The sequence below is a fragment of the Bipolaris maydis genome (assembly GCF_028858645.1).
Source record: "Bipolaris maydis strain C4 unplaced genomic scaffold PSV08scaffold_1, whole genome shotgun sequence".
Lineage (NCBI taxonomy): Eukaryota > Fungi > Ascomycota > Dothideomycetes > Pleosporales > Pleosporaceae > Bipolaris > Bipolaris maydis.
In genome coordinates, this window is record NW_027093857.1 from 247525 (window position 1) to 269444 (window position 21920).

General features: G+C 51.3%; 8 protein-coding genes across 8 annotated transcripts; 3 read left to right on the plus strand and 5 right to left on the minus strand.

Annotated features, from left to right (window-relative positions):
* Positions 1 to 965: 965 nt before the first annotated feature.
* Positions 966 to 1935, plus strand: PSV08DRAFT_367040 (putative peptidase domain-containing protein; the record flags this gene model as incomplete). Its single annotated transcript, XM_014219353.1, has 2 exons — positions 966 to 1371; positions 1427 to 1935. 2 exons carry the CDS (start codon positions 966 to 968, stop codon positions 1933 to 1935), a joined length of 915 nt encoding a protein of 304 aa, XP_014074828.1.
* A 728-nt stretch (positions 1936 to 2663) lies between these two features.
* PSV08DRAFT_168929 (uncharacterized protein) lies at positions 2664 to 4195 on the plus strand (the record flags this gene model as incomplete). Its single annotated transcript, XM_014219352.1, has 3 exons — positions 2664 to 2728; positions 2868 to 3888; positions 3941 to 4195. 3 exons carry the CDS (start codon positions 2664 to 2666, stop codon positions 4193 to 4195), a joined length of 1341 nt encoding a protein of 446 aa, XP_014074827.1.
* A 134-nt stretch (positions 4196 to 4329) lies between these two features.
* PSV08DRAFT_253309 (glutathione S-transferase) lies at positions 4330 to 5220 on the minus strand. Its single transcript, XM_014219351.1, has one exon. The coding sequence runs from the start codon at positions 5106 to 5108 to the stop codon at positions 4467 to 4469; it is 642 nt and encodes a 213-aa protein (XP_014074826.1). The 5' UTR covers positions 5109 to 5220; the 3' UTR covers positions 4330 to 4466.
* Positions 5221 to 6299: 1079 nt separating this feature from the next.
* Positions 6300 to 7487, plus strand: PSV08DRAFT_253317 (uncharacterized protein). Its single transcript, XM_014219350.2, has 4 exons — positions 6300 to 6565; positions 6732 to 6809; positions 6859 to 7149; positions 7211 to 7487. Exons 1-4 carry the CDS (start codon positions 6394 to 6396, stop codon positions 7366 to 7368), a joined length of 699 nt encoding a protein of 232 aa, XP_014074825.1. The 5' UTR covers positions 6300 to 6393; the 3' UTR covers positions 7369 to 7487.
* On the minus strand, positions 7236 to 8619 carry PSV08DRAFT_213039 (protein-tyrosine phosphatase-like protein; the record flags this gene model as incomplete). The annotated part of the gene is made up of 2 exons (XM_014219349.2): positions 7236 to 8058; positions 8113 to 8619. 2 exons carry the CDS (start codon positions 8617 to 8619, stop codon positions 7576 to 7578), a joined length of 990 nt encoding a protein of 329 aa, XP_014074824.1. The 3' UTR covers positions 7236 to 7575.
* A 569-nt stretch (positions 8620 to 9188) lies between these two features.
* On the minus strand, positions 9189 to 10871 carry PSV08DRAFT_192315 (TLC domain-containing protein; the record flags this gene model as incomplete). Its single annotated transcript, XM_014219348.1, has 4 exons — positions 9189 to 9924; positions 9973 to 10260; positions 10318 to 10631; positions 10694 to 10871. The coding sequence occupies 4 exons, from the start codon at positions 10869 to 10871 to the stop codon at positions 9229 to 9231; spliced, it is 1476 nt and encodes a 491-aa protein (XP_014074823.1). The 3' UTR covers positions 9189 to 9228.
* A 1301-nt stretch (positions 10872 to 12172) lies between these two features.
* Positions 12173 to 13384, minus strand: PSV08DRAFT_192320 (inhibitor of apoptosis-promoting Bax1-domain-containing protein). The gene is made up of 2 exons (XM_014219347.2): positions 13050 to 13384; positions 12173 to 12968 (listed from the first exon to the last, which is right to left on the minus strand). Exons 1-2 carry the CDS (start codon positions 13289 to 13291, stop codon positions 12374 to 12376), a joined length of 837 nt encoding a protein of 278 aa, XP_014074822.1. The 5' UTR covers positions 13292 to 13384; the 3' UTR covers positions 12173 to 12373.
* Positions 13385 to 15497: 2113 nt separating this feature from the next.
* On the minus strand, positions 15498 to 17107 carry PSV08DRAFT_253343 (uncharacterized protein). The gene is made up of 8 exons (XM_066092464.1): positions 17037 to 17107; positions 16954 to 16988; positions 16819 to 16904; positions 16682 to 16772; positions 16498 to 16627; positions 16388 to 16444; positions 16289 to 16337; positions 15498 to 16229 (listed from the first exon to the last, which is right to left on the minus strand). Exons 1-8 carry the CDS (start codon positions 17056 to 17058, stop codon positions 15878 to 15880), a joined length of 822 nt encoding a protein of 273 aa, XP_065949897.1. The 5' UTR covers positions 17059 to 17107; the 3' UTR covers positions 15498 to 15877.
* Between the last annotated feature and the right edge of the window lie 4813 nt (positions 17108 to 21920).

The window sequence follows — 21920 nt, forward strand, 5'->3', positions numbered from 1 at the left end:
TACGTCCGGAAACACATCGAATCATGGCCTGCGCTTGTACTCTGTATGACCCAAATCCGACAAGCGTCTTCTGTACGTGGGCGGGAGTAGCGCCACAAGGAGGGTGGCGGACAGCTTGGCGATGTATGCCGGGTGCATGGATATTGGGATGCGTGGGTGGAAGTACGGCTTTTACTACCGGAGAAGTAGTGATAGTCTACACGCACATCTGGACAACAGTTCTGTTGCTGACATACTCAGAATGCATCTTCATCTCTCGAATCTTGTCGATTTCAGTAATTCACTTCTGAACCAGGTCAAAATATGATAAAAATTCTAGCTTGGCACCACTGATTAGCCCCTATCGGAAATCCATGTGACTATCTCAACATCTTCAGCCCTAGGCAAGTATGTCACTCGGCAGTACATGCTGTCTGAACGGCCTCTATAGTAATACAAGCATGTCACAATGTACCACGTTCGGCTTTCCTCAACATGGCAATGAATCCCGACAGTTTGTATCTTGGGAGCGAGAATTTCTCTTCATTGGGCGCCCATCATGGTACTTAACCAACCCCAAAATCACGCTTGAGCGGAGAAACATGTATTCCAGACCCCACGCGGCTGAAAGCCAAGCTCTATCGCGCAGACTGTACGTCAGACCAAGCACTGGATGCTTCCTCAGGCCCGTGTTGTGTAGTATCGGCCTCTCTGAACGGGCATTAGACCAGGGTGTATCTGCAGCTGTCAGGTGGAGGCGTTTTTTCTTCAAGCCTCGGCGGCTCTGTTCAATGTGAGCTTGGGATTTGAGTACCGAGACGAACAGTGCCGACTGACAACAGGCCAACCTCGTGGGATATATAAAGAGCATGCAGCTTGTCTCCAACTACCCTCGTTCAGTATCCGGCATCCAGCGTCTCGGGACTTCAATACCAATTTCATATCTAATCCCAGACTTGGCTACTGTTCCTCAGACTAACTTCACAATGGCTGCGCGCATCTCTGCCCTCTTACTCCTTGGAGCCTCCGCTGTCGTGGCCGGACCCATTGCCCCACGTAATACCTTCACAATCACTGCCAGCGAAAACGCTCAAATTTCTGTCGGTGATTTGACATGGAATGCTGGTGCCGTCGACAGTTTCCCTATCCATGCATCCTGCAATGCTACTCAACGCACGATGCTCCGGAAAGGGCTCAACGAGGCAGTGGTCCTCGCCCGTCATGCTCGCGACCACATCCTCCGTTGGGGCAACGAGTCCCATATTTACACCAAGTACTTTGGTGACTCTCCTACTGGCGAACCTATTGGCTGGTACACTAAGATCGCCGACGGCGACAAAGCCGGTATTCTCTTCCGATGCGATGACATTGACGGAAACTGTCACCAGGATGGTACATAAACACACTTTCCAAACTTGATGATATATCTCTGACTAACAGGGAACAGGATGGGCAGGCCACTGGCGGGGATCTAACGCATCTTCAGAGACTGTCATTTGCGACCTCTCCTACGAGCTCCGCAAGCCTCTTGAGTCCATGTGCATGTACGGCTACAATGTCGCCAACGGTGCTACCAACTACTTTTGGGCTTCGGATCTCATCCATCGCCTTCTTCATCTTCCTCCCGTTGGTGAGGGTGTCGTAGAGCACTACACTAATGAGGAAGAGGAGAAGTACCCCAGTGTCATGAACCTTGCTAAGAACAATGCCACATACTCCGCTAGGGACAGCGATACCATTCAGTACTTTGCTCTTGAGGCCTATGCTTACGACATTGCTGTTCCTGGTGTGGGCTGCCCTGGTCGCTACGCTCCGCCTGAGGAGTCTCCAGCCGTCATCCCTTCTGCCACTCCATCTGCTACTTCTGCGGTGACATCTACTGCGGCGTCTGCTACTACTAGTAATGTTGCTGCTGTGCCTGCCGAGTCCTGTGAGCCCCACAACGACCACTGGTAAGTCACTTCTCCGCTACCCGTCCACTGGTATCGAGCTAATTGAGTAATTAGGCACTGCCCTCCTGGCGTCCCTGAGCCTACCTCACCTCCTTCTTAAGCGCTGAATTGGCTGTGATAGCTATGGATAATAGCTACGTATGAAGGACTGATTTTGATTCTGTCATCCAGTCTCAGACACGAAATCAAATACATCATGATAGACGTTAATCATAATCCAAAAGCTACTACCCTTACAGCTGTCTTTTCCATCAGTTTATGTGACCCTTCCGTGTGTTTCATTTTACTAAGAAACTAACATTGTGGTTCTTCACTATGATTACTTCTAAAAAGGATTTGATGCTTACATTTTGCCACACTTCTGCTCCAAATTAGCTTGTGGTGCTAAAAAGGTATAAAATGATGAAGTATAATCGACTGTGATACCACTGATTTCCACCCACTTGCGCAAAATAGATAGACGTAAGGTCAGGATATTTTGGCTACTCAATCATATCGATGGGTTGAATCTAGCTCCCTAATACACTCTGATCACATGACTACGCGACACTCAGGCGCCGTGAGGAAACCCCCAAGCCGGATCTGGTTTAGCTCTGGTATTGAAGGCAGGTGCCCCTCCTAACCCTCTGCCGGGATTGCAAACACAGAGCAAACTTTCTGACTTTCTCTCTAATAATTTAGGCTTTTCTTCGTCCATTCTGGCATACACCACCGTAATCTGTGACTACAGACATGACGAACTCATCCGAAGCTCTCGAAGAGAATGAGCTGCATAAAGTACAAGAGAAGTTACTTCGGTAAGATCACTGATACATCACTATACGTCAATACTGATTCGCATATAGGGCAAAGCACAGGAACGCCCGGTTCTCACAAGCGTATCTAACAGCCCTTAAATGCATGATGCACGAGAACGATCTAGCTAATCTCGAATAGCGAGAAAGACATCAAACGTGAAGAAGAACGACTCAAAGAGCAACAGCGATGGCTCGCCACGAAGCGCTTGATGCTGCATGGACAGTACAGCGATTGGCTGAACGGTACCATCGTCAGTCGCACTATCATCCCGTACTGCAAGACCTGGAATCAAAACCTTGCAGCCCAACTACAAGACCGTTTGCCACGAGAGGTCCGAGACATGATATACAAGCACCTATGGCACTATGATCCCGACAGAACATCCCCCCATCTTATGGCGCGACAGCATGTCAAGCAACACTACACCTTCACATGCCCCTACTGTCCACCAGACACGATTGCAATGTTCCCACGCCTTCTAGACATTGCCCAATCCATGTACCGTGCGGAAGATGGTGATCTCAAGCAGATGTTTGACCAGTCTACTCTCCCACACTATCTGTCCCCAGACTACGTCGGCGTCCTTACTGCACACGAGATCGGAGTGTCATTCTACCAGTCTCTCAACGAAGAAAATCTCTTACAATGCCAATCTAGTCGCATTGGTTCAGTCCTGCAAAACGACAGTTTTCATCTCGGCCTCCCTACGATGGAGCTGATCCGAAGTCTGACAGTTCACTGCAATGTCGATCGCTACCGTACTCCGCCGCCGAACCACTCTCTTTCTTCCAAATGCAGACACTCCTTGAACGAAACAGCACTAGTTCGCAGTGACTTATTAATAAAAGACTTCTGCAGTTTACTTGAAATCAAGAAAAAGAAGGGATTCAACCTTCACATTATCATGTACCAACGCTACATTCGATTGAATGTTCTGGAGGAAGCCATCGAAGTACTCCAGCCAATGTTGAAAAGCCTTGTACAGGATGGCTCCTCTCTCACAATGAGCTGGACTTATCGTGGGCACTGGGATAATCTAATGGGCCCCCCTTGTTATCAACTTGTTTCTTGTGACATTACAAGCGCCTTGGAAGCACCCAATGACCCGTTATTGGACGACCCAGAATGGAAATGGGATTTATACGAAGTCTTGGATCAGGTATGTATGATCGTAAAGGACTGCATGTCTAGCCCACTGAACGTGCTCCCAGGCTGAAGACATCATATTGCCGGAACACGCAAAGTTCGAGGTCGAGCCTGTCAATAATTTAAAGGCTTCAAATCGCAGTGCAATCAACCGTTTTATGCACAACATGTACGACTTGAGCGAGATGCACAATCTGATCTCGATGAATGTCATCACTCCTCTGGGTACAGATGTTCCATCGGAGTCCGAGGCAGACTCTGATGCCAGTGATGGCTGCAAATTCGGTCTTTGTGATCATGACGATGATGAAGAACTGTGAGCATTTGGTCCACGCATCGTGCCCTTGATAATGGAATGACTTTTCACCCGACTTGTACCAACTACCATACTGCATTGCAGTTCTAATTAAACACATATCTCAGGGAGCATTCGTTTCATGTAGTGGTTGTTCTTCATGTACTTTTTCAATTAGATAGAGGATAGTTCAAACAAAGCATGTCACATCTCCCTCTGAGAAATGAACTTTGTGTGCACATCATCGCATTCTTGGCACCACCTCCATGCCATCTTAGCACGCTCACTTGACCTGTTCACTCGTTCAGCGCGCTTATGCCTTCGCTCATAATGGTCTTCTTCACGTCTTCCATTTCTACAACAGCATCCGCGAGCCTGGTATAGTTTGGATACTTGTCCCGCATCTCCATCTTCAACATGTTACCCCACCTGTAAAATACCAGAAGATACGCATCGACCACGGTAAATGCATCTCCGACAGCCCAGTTCTTGGCTTCCAGCTTCTTCTCAACGTATTCAAAGCACTCCTTGACCTGGTTTCTACCTGATTCGCGCAGAGCTTCATGCGTCGCTTCATCTTTGAGAAAGCGCGCAGGTCGAAACAAGCACCCAAAAGCCTGCCCATGCATTGTCCCCGACAACCACGCCATCCACTCATACGCCCTTGCCTGCTCCATCACCCCCTTTCCAAGCAAATTCTTCTCTGGGGCCAAAGAAGAGATGGTGGTAAGGATAGCCGGTGTTTCGGTGATGAGCTCACCATTGATTTCTAGGATCGGGACCCGGCCTTTGGGGTTGAGATGTAGCTGCGATGCTGGGAAGCCCCGCGCTGCATGGAGATCCGTTGCTTTGAAGGAAAGCGAAGCGCTATTTAGAGCGATGTGCGACGCCAAGGAACAGGAGCCTGGGGTATGGTAGAGGTGGAGGGTTGGCGCCATGATTGGATGTTGCAGGATAAGAACCTAGATTTTGATGATGCGTGGATGGTAAAGCACCGCAATAATGATTGTTGTTCAGAGAGGTATTTTGCTGTTCGTGCTCTTGCTTTTTGGAAGACAGGTGTCAGACTGCATGTTAGCAGCGGAATGGTTGTCGCTTATCGGCAGCCGTACTACCACGAGGTGGTGGCCTAATTGTCGACATGCCGTAGGGGTTGTCAGAACTTGGCCTGGTCAAGATATATCTTGATAAATACATGCTGGTGATTTGACTTCAAGCATAGTTTACAGATGACAAAGACTGGGACGCTATCTGCAGTCCTTTGCTAACAGCAATGTTGCATATAATGTCTAAAAACTTGGCAGAACCATCCCAAGATTACTAGATACGCTAAGAAGTCGACACGTGACATGTTCCCAGTCCAAAAAATATTGTAGCTATGCAAACACAAAAAAACATACGACAGCGGGTATTCGCCAGTGGTCACCCACCTGACTACTAATCCGCCGATTAACTGCTTAAGTACGGAAGATCAAACGGGTTTCCCTGGGCCAGAAATCTATGGACGTATGTGCTAGAAAAATAAAATTAATGGAATCTAATTATCGAGTACTATGTAGCGTACTATTATAGCCTAGGCTGCCTTATTTAAGGTGTTAGGCGCAGCTACGTGACAGCTACAGCTACGCTAAGAGTATTATCTATAGAGGAGATCTAGTATATAGACGAAAAAAGCTAACTTTATAAGCGTCTTACGCACGCTGTAGAGCTAATATTTTAATATAGATAATAAGAGAAGCTAGAGGTAGGCTATATAAGTTGTTTTATACTAGTTTTAAGTTGTACAGCGCCGTAGTTAGTGAGATAAGTTTAGTCTATTAGTAATAGGGTGATAATAGGGTGATTGATATATTAAATGAATTTGAGGTTTCTAACCTGAAGATGAAGTTGAGACTTGTGCCAATCCAAGGGCTTGAAGAAGACAAACACAATACGAGGCATAGAACAATCGCGACAAGCAATGGAAACAGCTCTTTTCACAATCTCAATTTTCCATCTATGATAGAGATAGAGACTTATAGGTTTCCAACACCAAAGTCACCCTACGTTAACATCGTGCACTCAAACGGGTATAGTGCCTTGGCACTACCTGCCATCTGTAGCTACCTCCAACAGGTGACTTGCCACACGTCATCACCAATCCTGAATTATTGTACTTCGCGAGAGAAGTGCAGCCACCTCGACGAACTTCTCTTATCAAAGCTCGTGATATTAACGTGAAAAATGGCTTCTTCTAATGATACCTCAGACGCCTCCAGTCCGACGAGCTTGCCGACCGCTGCCGAACTGTCAAACGCACTCAAGATCGAGGTGTATGATCGTGAAGGGAAAACCCACGTCCTGGGGGACCTGGTCAAAGGAAAACGAAGTGTTTTGATATTTACTAGACATTTCTGTAAGTCTACATGCATATGCGTAATGTTCTAAAAGCAACATTTGGATCGCGCCACAGCCCCACTGGGCCCGTTCCCTACGCTTATGGCTTCGCGCTATTGTTGACAACAATGCGCGAATAATTATGATTTTGCAAGGTACATAAACACTGACACAAGTTCTGAAAGGGTGTCTGAACTGCCAGGCCTATCTCCGATGCATCAGCGAATCAATACCCCCGGTTAACCTTCCTCCTTCTACTCAAAGTACGTCTTATATCCCTAACGTAGAACCAAACTAAAAAGACGCAACAAGTCCTGGCTATTGGCTGCGGTTCCTACCAACCCATCGACATATATGCAGCAAAATCAGCATCTGCCTACCCCATCTACACGGATCCTTCGCTCCGTCTGCACAAAATCTTTGGCTTCAAGTACAACCTAGCTGAAGCCAAAGCCGGTGATGAGCAGAAAGACTACATGCGCGATGCAGGAAGCGCTGCGTCCAGGATCTGGGGCGGCATCAAGGGCGCAGTAGCTAGTATTCAACATGTGAACCAGGTCGGACCCAAAGCTTTGAATGGTGGAGAAGTAATTATTTCCGCAGGTGAGTCAAGCGTCCTCGGAAACAATGAAAGCCTAAAGAAACTTATGCATGGGATGTACAGATGGTAAATGCGAGTACATGTACCGCATGCAAAATACTGTAGACCATACTAATATCTCGGAGTTGGCGCGCCTGATTGGGGTCGAGGCTAAGGCCCTGGATCACAGTGAGGAAGCGAAGCAGCCGTGTGGCGATGCATGCGCAGTTGAAGCCAAGTAAGATGTGTGTGTTGATACTCTGAGGTAATGGGATTGTGCATAGGACAAATGCAAAAGGGCTACAACATTGGACGATTTTTGGCGTATCTAGCGTTATTGCAAATACTTGATATTCCTTCCAGGAGTTGCAAGACTTGACTTGTGATTTCTATCTTTCTAGGTTAAGCCTCTAATCTATCGCTCAAAGAGAACCATTCTTCATATGCCCCTACACCGCTTGTCCCTCTACCAAAAGATTCCTCCTCAATGCATCCAACTCGTGATCACTTAGTCCACACTTCTCCTTCAAATACCTCTCTGCACCCCCAAACACCTCATCCAGCATCTCCAAACTCCTCAACATACTCTCCTTTCTTGCCCCAATCATCCGCAGCGCCGCTTGCCTTCCCTTCTCCAGCACCTCAGGCGGCACCTGAACCTGAACCTGTCGCTCCTCACCCTTTAGACTCGTCGCAATATCCTCAACCGAAAGCTTCGTCCCTTCCATACTCGCCAGCATATACTTGTTAAACCCCGGGCTCTGCATCAACCTCGCCACAACCTCGTCGCGAACATGCGCAAGCCCCAACTCAGTAAGTTGGTACTCATCAGCAATCTGCTCACGCGGAACACCCAGAAAGTCAAATAGCAACCCGAAAAACATGCCCGTGCGATCTTTGCCCGCCGTACAATGCACCAACGCCCCAACAGCCTTTTCCCCGTCATCCTCTACAGAAGAAGAAGAAGATGGTAATGATGATGACACGGTAATAGCCGCAAGATATTTCAGCACGTTACCAAACGCGCTTCCGCCGTTTGCCAAAATATCGCGATACGCGTCGACGAAGCCCGTGACGGCCTCATCCATGTACTTTGAGTAGCGCTCGGCCAGGCGCTCAGGCGAATAATCACTCTCTTCAAAGACGGGGACCCACGAGCGCGCTACGCCCGCTTGCTCCATTGCCTGCAGCCAGCCCGGGCGCACGTCGTCGTCGCCGTCGCCCGAGGCATCTTTGCCGACGATGCCCGCCCAGCCCTTGTCGACTTCGGGTTTGGAGCGGAGATCAAAGACGTGCGAGACGCCGAGCGAGTGCACGGCTTGCCAACCCGCAAAATCGAGTTTGGAGACTTCGGCGCTGCGGAAGAGGATGCGTGGCCGGATGCTGGAGCCAGAGGTGGTTGTGAGGGAGATGGATGCGTCGCGGAGGTTGTTGATGTTGGGGATGGTGTAGAAGGGCGGGTTTGGAAGAGGTTGAGTGGGTTCCGTGGACATGGTTGGTGACATGGCCGTGGTGGTGTTGTAAAGGGTTGTCACGTGTATGTGTGTGTGTGTGTGTGGGTATAGTCCTAGGTGTAGGTAGGGTAGGTGTCAAGGTGGTATTTTAATCCAGTATCCAACCGAGTAATGGTTCTTAGTCGAGAGTGAAAAACGTCTCTCTCGGTAACAAGTGATGGGTATCAGTGCGTCACAGAACTACATCAACTGATAGCACTTTGTAGTCCCAAACATAGTGCGTGTCTAGCGTCCGTCGTTCTTGTCCGAGGTCGGTTTGATAGCCCCACTATCATGTCAGAACAAGCCGAGGATGACAACAACTTCACTTCATGTTCAGCATAACCAACGCAAATCCGTCACAAATACAAATCAAAATTCTTTTGTACAAGAGTATGAGCAAGGCTGGTCATTGCTCAGAAAGAAGAGAAGAAGAAAAAAAAAGGCGATGGTAGAGGGAATCTTCAACACTTGTCTTCTAAGTAGGGTATACATATCCAGCAACATCTGCAAAACCATGCAATCCGACAATAATAAAAACACGGACTCTTCTCACTACACTGCACGCCAAAACGCCATAAGATTTGTCAAAAGAATAACAACTAGAGCTTAGGAAGGCTTATCACAGCCAATGCGACCCAACAGCTCCTTGCGATCACCATGTCCCGGAATACTGATGCCACTTGCTCGTGCGCTCTCTCTCCTGGCCTGTCGTCGCTGACTGGCACCATTCATGCGAGCAAACGTCAGGGCATCAACGCCGACTTCCTCCTCCTTTGGTTGTAGGGAACTCATGCCCGACTCGGCGCATGTGGTTGCCATGTTGAAAATGGTGTTGGTCTGGTCCTCCTCAATCTCCTCGTCTTCACCCTCGTCATCTGAACGCAAATCTTCAGCAGCATTTCCCCTGACTACAGTGTACACAACTCTGGAAATGGTGGCAAACCAGATGCAGCAGAATACTTGCAGGGTAAGGAGGAGGGCGAGGAAATAGTATCGAATCTGTGGGTTCCAGCAAATGGGTCCGTTGCGGTCATTGTAGGCCTTGAGGAGGTTTCCCCAGTGGTTGTTGCCTCCAAGAGCTTCAAATTGCGAGGTATTCGAGATGGGAACAAACGAGGTTTGTTTTGACGTGGAGTCAGCGAGGTAGCAGCCTGGTTCCATGTCGAGGGGTGCATAAGCGTAGATGGACCAGCAGACCATCATGTAAAGGACATGGCGGGTGACTATCCAGGAGATAACAAAGAGCCCGAAAACATAATCACATGCATTTGTGTAGCCCATGTACTTGAGAAGCTTGGCAGTCTGCAATGATTAGTCACAAAATCGCTTGCTCGAGGAGGGTCGACTTACCGGCAATACAATGTCGACAAAGTCCATGATGGTGAGAATTACAATGCCGACACGCATGTGGAAGTATCCGTACGACAGAGCCATGAGGGCGGTTGTGAACAAATGGTGAGACAACATCTGGGCATAGTCCTTGCGCTTTTCCTCAATGTTGACGACAAGAATCTGCTGGATCCAGAAACCCCATTGGACGAGGTAGTACCATTTGAAGAGGCCGTCAGCTTCTCGGAAGGGCCAACCTTCCCAGATGCCGTGGAGGTTGAGCCAGAAGTCGGAATGATACATGATGTACTGTTGTCTCGTTAGCATCCCTGATCTGCCAAGCCTCTGCAATAGAATAAAACATACCATTCCGAGAGACCAGGAGCAGATATAGTAGACAATCAACCAAGCCTGTTCCTTGAATCGATTGAGTCCCTTTTTGGTCCTAATGCCCCCAAGCCTGGCCAGTGGATCCAACAGGTACTCCATAACGGCAACTCTTAGCCCGGTGAAAATAACGGTCCACAGGAAGACAAAGGGGATGTCATCGGTTCCACAGCCATACATGCCAGTTTCGGAGTTATAGTAGGACATGTGGAAAAACTGGTTGGTCCGGCTTCGGGCGCGGGGAAAGAAAACATGTGTCAAGGTGAGGAGCGTGAGGAGGTTGACGGATATGCCTGGTCCAGGTCAGCTCTGAAAGGGGCCGCCGGAGTGTTGAGATGCTGGGGAAGAGACATACCAATCTGATGGTCGGAGATGAGTGTGCATAGCGAGGCCAGGAGCCCCTCATCGTCGGCCTTTTTTGGCTGCGTCTTCCGCTTCTTGGGTGCCATGGGTGCTTTCTCGGCTTGGATATTTGCTGTGCGTGACTTTTGTGGCGCACCGCTGGCAGGCGTCATGGTGGCTTTGGCCGCCATGCTGGGCTCCCTTTTGGGCAGGCGGCTGTCTCTAAACGTGGAAAAGAGTTGGGGCGATGAGGAAAAGTGTGTGGTAAGAATGTATTATAGTGGAGGGCGGATTAACGGCGTGCGATGGGTGCAGAAGTGGATGAGCTGGCGGAAGCGGTTGGGGGGCCGTCCCAGTTCCCTTGTTGCTCGACAGCGAATGTGCTGTACCAGAAGCAACGGGCGTGAGAACCGGTCTGAGCAATTGACTGCTGTGGGTAGAGAGCGTGGCGAGGGCAGTGCGCGGTGTATCTCAGCAATCAGCAGCCATTGGGAAGCGCAATGGCAGAGGGACGGACGGCAGAGGCAGGGAGGAGTGTCTGCGGGGGGGGGCAGAGTCGCAGACTAGAAACAATTGACGGGGGGGAGCGGTGTGGTGCGCCCAAGCAAAGATATTCAGGGTTTAGACGTGAAAGCGGGCAAGCGCCAATCAACAGTCAATCTCCCCGACAAGCTGTCCAGTGTGCGCGCGGGCGGCCAAGGAGTCCGAGACGGGCGGTCCACTTGAGTTGTAGAGATATGCAGCCAGCGACGAATTGCCCCTGGAGGATTGGACTGTGGGCTGTGGACAGGTGTCGCGGGAGCTAACAGTGCTCTGCTAGCTGCGTTCTGGAGCCCGCTACTCGTGACTTTCGCGTAACATTGGGCCTCGCCTAACTTTGGTACCGGGACGCGAGGAGGTAATACATGGGCATGCGGCTAAGTCGTTGCAGCCATGCGAATCTATCGGGGCGTGTATGTATGCATCTATGTACAGAGCATGTATCGAGCCAAGGGCCACCAGAGCTCAACTCGCCGCGCGCTCTCTGTCGCTGGGCGCAGGCGAGGCGAGTGGCCCGGCGCACCATCTCGTCCTGGCCGTGGCGCGGGAGCGGAGGCCCCAGCGGCAATGGGAAATCATGGGCGTCCATGGTGGGCGAGGCAGACGCAGACGCAGACGGAGTGCCAGCGAATGCGGACGTGCCAAGTCCTCGGCCTGCAAAAGCTTCGTCGGCGGAACAAAAGGCCTGGGTGCCCGTTGCGCCTCTGCCGGCCAATCACACGCCCACGCATCCAAACGGCCCTGTATGCGTAGACGGCTACCCCGCCATGGTCTGATGTATCCTCACATCGAGCCATGTCGTGCGCAATGGTCCACGACTGGCCGCGCCGAGCGTCATGTCCACGGCCAGGCCAATCGAGTCATTGCCATTGACCCACGGCACGCCATGCACAAGAGTGCCGCCGGTACATAGCCCTTCACCACAAATGTCGACATGCTTGCACATACCCACTCGAACCACTTCACTTTGCCTAGCCATTGTATCAATATTACATTGTATCAATATTACACCAGCTACGTGTGTACACGGTGCCTAGAACATGCAAACAACCCCGCAATCTGAACATCCTAGACAATTTCTACCACGCCCTAAGCGCCCGTTCCAGTGCCATGTCCCCGTCCATCATGTACCCCTCACCATGCCACGCCCAATCTAGTTCTGGTTCTGCGAGTTGAGAATCCGCAGAATCGCCAGGAAGAGGTTGATAATGTCCAGGTAGAGCGAAATAGCCGCAGCGATCTCCTCCTCGACATGGTAGTGGCGCATTATCAACTGCGTGTCGACCAGGATGTAGCCCGAAAAGATTAGCGCGCAGATGATGCCATAGCCCAGGTCTACAGTCGAGTTGTACGGGAAAAAGGCCGACATGAAGCCAAAGAGCACCACCACCCACAGTGCTCCAAACAGATACGGCACCCAGCTTGTAAAGTCGTACTTGGACTGGCACGCAAACAGGCTTAGTGCGATAAAGATGCCCAGCGTAAAGAATACCGCCTGCAGCACAATCTTGGACTCCGTGAACGACACAATGACCGAGATCATGTATGCCTCCATGGCTGTGAAACCAGTGAGGAACATGAGGTTCATGGGGTATGATTTGCGTTTCCAATAGGTAAGTCCGAGGAAGGCAAAGGAGCCAAACATCAACACCCACAACGGCCACGAGTGTGTTTGAATCCAGTTTCTATATGTCGTCGATGTCATGGACACGAAGCTTACGGCAGCCGTGGCGAGGAGCTGGACAGTTCTGTATGCCGTCAGTATGCATGCGACACATGTGTTTCGGGGGGGGGGGGGGGGGGGGGGTGGCTGAGGGAGGAGTGCTTACAAGATGGCGTACACCTTTCGGATAAACGCCATTCGAATATCCAGCGTCGCCTCTGCCACTACTCCGCCAAACTTGAAGTCATCTGGCAGATTATCATCTTCGCTGCGCGGCACTCCACGCAGAAGCGCTTCCTGAGGTTCCGTGGCCTGGTAGCTGGGTGGCGCTTGCGAGTATGAGGGCGCAGGCGCAGTCTCGTCGAGCGAGTCGCGCTGCGGCACGTTCTGGTATTTGGGTCCGGCCATGGTGATTGTACTTGTCGCCACTCGAGATGGGTTTGCGATGCAGAAGCGCAAGGTCGACGTGTAGGTTGAGACAGTAGGTTTGAGAGATGGGGTGAGACGCGGTAGCGCGGGCTATGCTGCCTTGATGAGGTCACACAGACGCGCAGCTCTGCTTCACGTGCCACCCGTTCCCGAATCTGCCTCGACGTTCCATCTTCTTCCACCCCTCACCTATTGTCAAATCCCCAAGCCCGAGCACGTCAAACCACCTCAGGTCTACAGTAACATGGTGATGTGTGCATACTTGACTACTACTATGTACACTACTATGTCGCCCGGTGCCAAGACTTCTGCAAAGGCCATATCACCTGGGACTTGACGCTTAGGCTTGGCTGCTCCATTACCAAATCTCTTACTGCCCCGCTGACGGCGTGTATCAGTACCACAGGTGGTGTATCATGAGCATCTGTTCGGGGAACAAAAAGGCAATATATCGGAAGAGGCCAGTTGCATTCTTTGAATGGGTGCACCCGATCCCAAAAAGTCACGGACTTGTTGATGCAGCCAACCCTACAAGGCTGAACTATGTATACCTGCAAGACATGCCGAATCGGAAATTCTGCTAGCCGTCTTGAGTATGATGTCGGCAACGGATGGAAACTACGACTAGTCCTACTTGTCCCCCGCGACTGGAACTCCCGACTGACCAAAATGCCTCATGTCCACACCACCGGTAATGACGTCAACCTGTGATCTGGCCTAGCCTGAGGCGGTACCCTTTTGGCACATCTACTACTACTACTACATGCGGTCACCATCTAGACCCACATGAGCATCGATAAAACTTGAAAATATCTATACGTGGTTCACGAGGATCAAGTGGGCTGGGGCGAGGATGAGCATCTGATTACTCGTTTCTACATTGTGCAGCGATCCTTTTCCAGCTTCCCCACACACACCCAACAATGTCATGATGGTGATAGCAGGGAGACATTAGCGCGAATCGGTGTCGTCACTGGATGTCTTGTCTTGGGAAGGTGAATCCTAGAAGACGTTACGTCCTACATACACAGTTTTGTGTAGATACTGAGAAAGGTCATAAGCACACCAACCACCAAAACCTCGATAGGCAAGACCTCATCTTCCAACTTCTGCAGAAGCTGCCCCAAATAAGCCCTTTTACCAAATCTCTGTCATAGGGCTACATATTTGCAGTATAATTCATACCCCCTACCCCTTTCAACCCCCAACCCCCACAGTACCCTGCATACACATACCCTCACTCAAACGCACCGACAAAGCAAAAAATCACCCCACGCTCACAGGTGCGCCACCCCCAACACGTCCCTGCCTTTCCCTTTCCTGACGAAACCACCGTATTTACCCAACCCACTCCCCACAGGCAAGGGGAAAAAAAAGGGTGATTGCGTACACCCTCAATCGGCCCTACACCCATGTCCCGCGTCCCCCTTGTTCCTCCGACTCGACGACTCGACTCAACTCCACTCCACCATACCCTCCCCCATCAAGGAACCAGAATAAATTTTCATCTTCGTATTGTGCGTCATGAAGCCAAGCTGTGCACCGCATGACTTGCATACAAACATCACACCCCCCCCCCTCCCCCTCCCCCGCCCTTCCAAGAAAAGGCAAATAGAAAAAGGATTCAACATGGCTCGTATTTGGGACATGAATTGACGTCAGACTAAGTTTCCAGGATTTTCATTCTATTCCCTGCTTTGATTCTTTTTTTTCTGCCTGCATTTTGTCTGTTTTTGGTGAAAATGGAGGGGGTGGCGAGTGGAGTAACATGTAATCATGCAATGCACGCAATGCACATGTGCATGTGTGTGTGTGTGTGTGTGTGTGTGTGTGGGTTTGGTCAATGAAAGAAAAAAAATGGATAACTATGGGAAACTAGAAAAATTATTGTTGAGTTTCCCTACCGAGATGCTCGAACGATTAGTTGCTAAATTAAGAAACAAGGGAAAATGTTTGGGACAAAGCTTCCAAAGCTGCCATGTTGGAAAATTCCGTTTTGCTCTGTGCTCATTACGCGTGCTGATAACCCCCTGTCGTATATTTCATAGCACTATATCATGTCAATAACAATAACACATCCTCTAATCAAAAAACTCTCAACATACTTATCTGGTACACGTGTAGTCAGCACAAAAGCATGTCGTAACCTCCACAACAACAACAACCCAAGGTCTAGCCAAGCCGACGAGCAATTAAACTTTTATTTCATTGCCTTGTGCTTGATTGATGGATCAATTACCCCTGTTCCAGCTTTTCCCAGGCAATATGAACTTTTTTGGCCCTGCCACGCTGTAATGATACCCTAAATATCCATGTCATAACGCCAAAATACCTCCACCCAAGTCCCAGAAATTATGTATTGTTCGTACATGTGTCGTGTGCATCCTTTTTGCTTTGCAAATACCCGGAATAAAATGAAAGTTAAATGAAAACAAGATAGCCCAAGCTATTCTCGGACTCGCTGGGCCTATGTGTTTTATTTCCTGGCCGAGGAAAAAGGTTTTAAAAAAGATTACCAAGGTGTAGCCGCCGAAAGTTTGTTCAAGTAATACAAAGCTTGAATGATTATGATGGACCAGACCCGCTGGGCTTTAAGACAGCAGCTGGTGGCTGTTGAAGTGCTTCCGGCGATGTTGCCGTTGCGTCCTTCGGTGTAGCGTCGCTGGGTGTAGCTAGCATATGCTCATGTTGACTTATGGCCGTCTTCTCGGTGCATGTGCTCGCTGATCGCTTCTCGTTACCAGCTTCGACGTCGACAAAAGTTTCCGAGGATTCGCTGGCGAATAGTTTCTTGCTCGGGTTCTCGGCGATGTATTCGTCATACGTCTTTCCAGCCTTCTTGGCTTCGGCGCGTATATGGCGAACGCGCCAGAGCCAGATGGCTTGCGAAGCAAAGATACCGGTTTCAAGTAGCATGCTAAGTGATGTAAGTGAATGAAATGGATAATTGGGATACAAGAGACAAGGAAGACATACCAAGAAATGTAGAGACTACCACCAAGGGCATCGAACCATTGCTGTGCAACTGTTTCCCTTGTTAGCCATGTTGCTTTGGAGCAAGTGGGGTGAGCATACCAAGAGCCATGAGCGAGAAGAAGGCACCAGCGTAATCAATAGTGAGAAACCAAAAGTCTAGGAATATCAGCCACAATGTCTCACTCGGGGTAGGTCAGCCGCTTCCGTACCGATTCCAATGACTCTTCCATTGCGCTTTGCCAGTTCGAAGAAAGGGGGGATCAAGCCGGCGACTTGGATGATGGTTGCTAAGATGGCCATGAGCATCATGGGCCATTCGACGCCTCGGCTATAGGGACCCTGAAAAGACTTGGTCAGTTGGGGAACAGCAAGAAGCAGCTCGCGGTTGCTTACACGCAGAGTGAGGATAAGAATCAGCTCCATAAGCCCGAAGCTGGCGGCTAGGGCAATGGTCGCAAGGGTGGCTGTCCACACTCGCCATTTGCTATCATGTGTTAGTCGTTGTTGGTTGTCGCGGGGAATAGACTGACTTGTGATAGTAGAGTGTCTGACCCCAAGAAATGAGCGTGAGACTGGCGAATGCTTGAGGTTGGAATTTGAGCGCAAAGTTGAAGTTCTAGCAAGTCATGTCAGCAGACGCCAAGCGTTGGTGGCTGCAGCCGTACCTGAACAATAGCGTATACACCAAATGGGACGCCACCTGCAATGGTTAGCATCTAGCCTGCATATCGGCAGCCAGTAAGCTCACATATCGACCAGAGGATGAGCATGGATCCTGGCAGACCCTCTGTGCTCTTTCGGCGCCAGTTGTGCCATATTCTGGGCCATGTTAGTTGGTGCTGAGTCGGTGGCATCGAGATGCTTACTGTGGGATAATCTGTGTGCTGTTAGTTGCTGCCATTGCCGCAAGCTCGATTGGTCACATACCTGTACACACCAACAGCTACAGTGTAGAAAGCCAGGTTAGCAAAAGTTTGTCAAGAATTGGATTGCATGGTGTGCATACACTAGCATCAAGTCAGCATAGTCACAGGATGGCCAACAGCAGTTCACTCACCAGTTCCGATTGTCTATTCGCAGACAAGACAGGTTAGCATCATGAGTCAAGTGTGGTGGAGCAGATGACCTACCCCGAGTACATTCGCAGCCTAGCGTTGCCGTGTTAGTATATGGAGCACGCGACATGTCAGTGGTACACGGGGACGTACGGGAGGAATGGACACTTGAGGTCGGTCCATGGTGTCGTGTGCGAGATGTGACTAGATGTGACTAGATGTGTCGAGGCGCGGCGGGGGAAGGAGGGAGGGTGAGTTGCAGAGGACGGGATCGAAGAGATGGAAGGGCCAGGTCAAGGCGGGTATATAATGGACAAGTAGAGTACAGGCAAGAGGGTGGCGCTGGGGGGCTCGCGTCCGAAGAAGCCGTTGGATGGGGACGGGGCAGTGAAGTGATTCGATGTGGATGCGAAGGCGGAGGAGGAGAAGAAGGAAGCTTTACGACATGGCCAATGAAGGGCGACAGTGGCAGGAGGTTTGTAGAGAAACGAAGGAGGGCGGCGAGGCAGCATCCAGTCAGGACGCGGTGGTACCTGCCCACAACTGCCTGGTGCAGGCAAACATGTTGCGTTGATGACGAACATGTCCGAGGTTCCATTTTACTAGCTCTGCCGCCGCAGTCGCGTTGGCGTAGAGTCGAGCGATGTGCCTGTGCTTCCGGTCGTAGAGGCATTTAGCAGGCCAGCAAGGCGGCTAGGGGACAATCAGCATTCGGGGAAGAGGCATCCCTGCTTCCGTCACTGTCCATGGCGTTGAGGAAGCATTGCAGCTCGGGAGGCGATGAGTGGCTGAGTGCTAGTGGGCAGGCGTGCAGGGGGCGTGGGCTTAACCTCCTCCCCCACCGATCTGCAACCCGATTGGCGAGTCTAGACTTATCTGTGACTTGAGTGTTTTTTTATCGGGCCTGGCAAACGGGGCCGTTCATCTCGATGCGGCGCTGGCCACGGGCGCGCAGTATGTACGCATACGTATGTGTGGATGCATGGCCATGGCCTGGGGCATGCTCTAACCACGGAGCGTCGAGCAGCCCTCGGTCGGCGGATGGGACCAAGGGACCCTGCATCGGAGCAGAGCAGGCCTGGGGAAGGACAATGGAGACGGGCAGGCGGGCTAGCCAGAGCAGCGCCAGGCCAGGCCAATTGTCCGTACACGGCACGCAGCATGCAAAGTTAAAGCTGCCTGTTTGCACTCGACCATATCGACCCGGCTCTCACGCGGCCGCACTCGACCCAGACGACAGGTGGCGTTCCCCACCCGAGCTGCACATGCCCATCGCTCTCAGTTGGCGGCCGGGCAATCCGGTGAGGGCACTGCGCAGAGCAGCTGGCCGTGAAAAGTTTGAGACGGTGGGGAGCTGACGTGCCGTGGCCAGTGTCGACCGTGTGGGCGCTGGGCGGGTGGCAGATGGTTCAGCTGGCGGTCCCGAACCACGCGGGTGGGACTCGTGCTGCATAACATGGCTGTGAAGGCAATTTGGCCACAGGCTGCGACGTCCAGTCGCCAGCTCGAGAGCGCCTAGATACATGTCGCTAGCAGGAGGCTCTGCTTTCCCCATCCGAGCGTATGCCTGTCTAGTCTTCGGTTCCTGGCAACGCTCCCCCTCGCCCCCAGGCCCGCAGCAACCGGGCGTGCAGGCCAGAGGCCGAGGTTACGTACGTGTGCATAACCCACGGCCATGTCAAAGGCTGATGCACGCGCAGACGCACATGCAGACGCACCACTACACACACAAACCCATATGTGCGTCTCTGTCGAGATGCAGACGCAGCACAAAAACCAATACCCACCCGTTGTACACATGGACGTGCATGTACACTCTTCACATCACCGTGTATGTAGCATCCAACGAGCCAGTACAAGTCTCCTTCCCTTATGCTGCCCATGCCATGCCATGCACATGACGCCGACGACGACTCGCTAGCCCCCCGCTGGACCACCACACGACCACTTCGGTCCCAGACACAGATTGCACTCGACAAAAGCAGACGGCTCTCCAAGTGGCCGCATCCGTGTGTACCGTACCGTCGCCATCCATATTAATCCTCACAGGCGCGCACGGCGCGGCTACCCTGATAATTCACGCCTTCTTCCGCGCCCGGATCACGTCGTCCAAGTGGGCCCGTTGGGAAAAGGTGGGGCCAGGGCATGCGTCATGCAACACCGTGAGCGAACTAGACGCCCTGCCGATCTACGAACCTAGGTTCCTCGCTTCATCGCCTATGTACACACCATGTACATAGCCTCCTCCTCTGTGTACTGCCCGCCCTACCACCCATCTTTTATGCACTCCCACCCCCGACGCCCGTCCAGACCGAGTCTCCTGCACCCTGGCCCGCCCACGCCTTGACGTGTATACACCCAGCCTGCACGCTGCCACGTCCACCCACTCTGTCGGCCGCACAGTGGCATTGTGGAACAAAGGATCCGTTCCCATGGGGCCTTCTGCATAAGACACTGCTGCCATCTGCAAAGACTCGCCCAGTCAGTCCATTTGCAACTTTATTGCCAACCCGGAATCTGCTCCTTCATCCCACTCTGCCAATCCCAGTACGGAACACCCACCTCACCGTCCCCCTTGGCCACCCTCTACCAACGTCGGCCCCGTCCCGAGCACAACCGCTCGGGTATAATCCCTAAGCGACCAAACAGGCCCACTGCCATACACCCATCACATTGGCCTACGCATATACGGGCCCATCTCAACGGCAATAAGCCCCCCCTCTGCCGGCACATGTCGGTATGCCGACTTTGCAACCACACATGCTATACATACACACACGCACCTACGTAGCTGATAGCGGACCGGGCGTTGGGTGTGTGCTGCACTGCGGTGTGAGTGGACCAACTTGCATGCAGAAATGCTCACCGATGCTGCAGCTTCACAAATCGCTGGGCCCGGCTTCGTTTGTATGCCATTGCAATATGGCATTATTGCTTTATTTTGCCCCAGAGATACCTGCGTCTTGAGGCCCAAATCGCCTAATCGCCACCCATAGACATGCGTCCTGTAGACCACAGATACTCGGTTAATCCCACCACGCTCTTGGAATAGCACCAACCAGGGGACCCCTGCGCCGCCATCTATCCCCTCTGCCATCTCCAATACCCCATCATCAAGTCCGGGTCGGCCTCCAAGTAAACCTGGTCATCGACCAACATTGGGCACAATTCCCGCGAGTCCAAGTCGAGGCATCCACATCAAACACATCGGCACTTGGGGGGCCCTGCATCTACTGACATGTCCAATCAGATCGACCCATTCGAGACGAGGTCCGAAGTTCAGTGATTGGCGATTTTCGCCCTTGTTATGAGAGTGGCGGTAAATATACCAACCTTACCAGCCAGGGCCCCAAAACCCATGTTTCGCTGCAACCTGGATGCCTGGCGTCATGCCATGGCCGTCGGTTTTCATACCAACCACTTGGTGAGGTAAAATCAAATGTTACACTGGAATCTGGAGAATACACCGATAAATACAGTGAGACGGGTCGCTACGTACCGGCATCATGACGTGCAGTACTTCACCGATGTGGAAACTCGCCTGTGTTGAGTAGGAAGTTGGGCGGCGTCCCCTGTAGCTGACTGCAGCACACTGGCTTCGTGTCTTGCTCGTTATCGCGATGCACTGGCAGCCTCTCGATCAGGTAGCAATGGTCTTGACGGACTACTATTGCAACTATGCGCTCAGCCTACCATACCCCCTCTTCTTGGTCGCATGGTGGCTGAGAAAGCCCCTGTCGACACCTCGACAGTCGCCACATGGAGAGGCGGGGTGCAGTCCACATTCTCTCTCTATCACTATAGACATTTTGGGCCCAAGGTCCAAGCCAAGCCAGCGCTATTCAAGGTACATTGCTATCCTCCTCGGAGACCTTGATGGCAAATAGTTTCCGAATCCCGCATCACACATTATTGTGACTGCCGCCTCTTCCTACACCAGGCTGTGCAAAAGCAAAAAAAAAATCATGTTAGTCCATGTATGGGTGTACAGACGGCAATGTGCTTGGCATGTATGAATGCGCCCTCTTTCACAATCAAAGACCGAGGTCTCACACAAATAACCCGGCTTAGTCCCCGACCCAGCTATGCAGCTTTAGATGCCGAACAATTTATCCGCGCAATGCCGCTCAAGATCGGACAAATGTGACGCCAAAAAAGGTCCACATCTAATTAACAAACACGTCCCGAAGTTTGCCGACGGAGTTACGGTATTCGCCGTATCCAGAGACGAGTGTACATGCTAGTTTAGGACAAAGGTGGACAAAGATGGTCAAGGGCGGTGAGGAGTATTATGCCGTGAAGACATGACACCGTTTTCCCTGGCGTGCACAAGGTAGTGATTGGGAAAAACACAAGTGTCCAGAACATGCAAACTGCATTAGGCTCATGCACCGAGCTATAAATGCCTCTTATTCGCCAGACATGGACTTGCCCACATACTACTTACATACAACACACGACTCTCTCATCTGCCTGCCTGCTGACTGAATGACTGCCCAAAAAGCAAAAGAGCTTGCATATGTACACGTATACACACAAACCTAGCCACTCGGACTTCTTCCACGCAAAGAATCAAA

Excerpts from the sequence above, each read along its gene's own strand:
- PSV08DRAFT_253309 (XM_014219351.1), bottom strand. The coding sequence starts at position 5,108 with ATGGCGCCAACCCTCCACCTCTACCATACCCCAGGCTCCTGTTCCTTG.
- PSV08DRAFT_253317 (XM_014219350.2), top strand. The coding sequence starts at position 6,394 with ATGGCTTCTTCTAATGATACCTCAGACGCCTCCAGTCCGACGAGCTTG. Across the intron at positions 6,810-6,858 it reads CCTTCCTCCTTCTACTCAAA|TCCTGGCTATTGGCTGCGGT; the intron begins GTACGTCTTATA and ends AGACGCAACAAG. Across the intron at positions 7,150-7,210 it reads AGAAGTAATTATTTCCGCAG|ATGGTAAATGCGAGTACATG; the intron begins GTGAGTCAAGCG and ends TGGGATGTACAG.
- PSV08DRAFT_192320 (XM_014219347.2), bottom strand. The coding sequence starts at position 13,291 with ATGGCCGGACCCAAATACCAGAACGTGCCGCAGCGCGACTCGCTCGAC. Across the intron at positions 12,969-13,049 it reads CGAAAGGTGTACGCCATCTT|AACTGTCCAGCTCCTCGCCA; the intron begins GTAAGCACTCCT and ends GACGGCATACAG.
- PSV08DRAFT_253343 (XM_066092464.1), bottom strand. The coding sequence starts at position 17,058 with ATGCTCATCCTCTGGTCGATAT. Across the intron at positions 16,628-16,681 it reads TTCTTATCCTCACTCTGCGT|GGTCCCTATAGCCGAGGCGT; the intron begins GTAAGCAACCGC and ends AAGTCTTTTCAG. Across the intron at positions 16,338-16,387 it reads CTTCTCGCTCATGGCTCTTG|TTGCACAGCAATGGTTCGAT; the intron begins GTATGCTCACCC and ends CAAGGGAAACAG.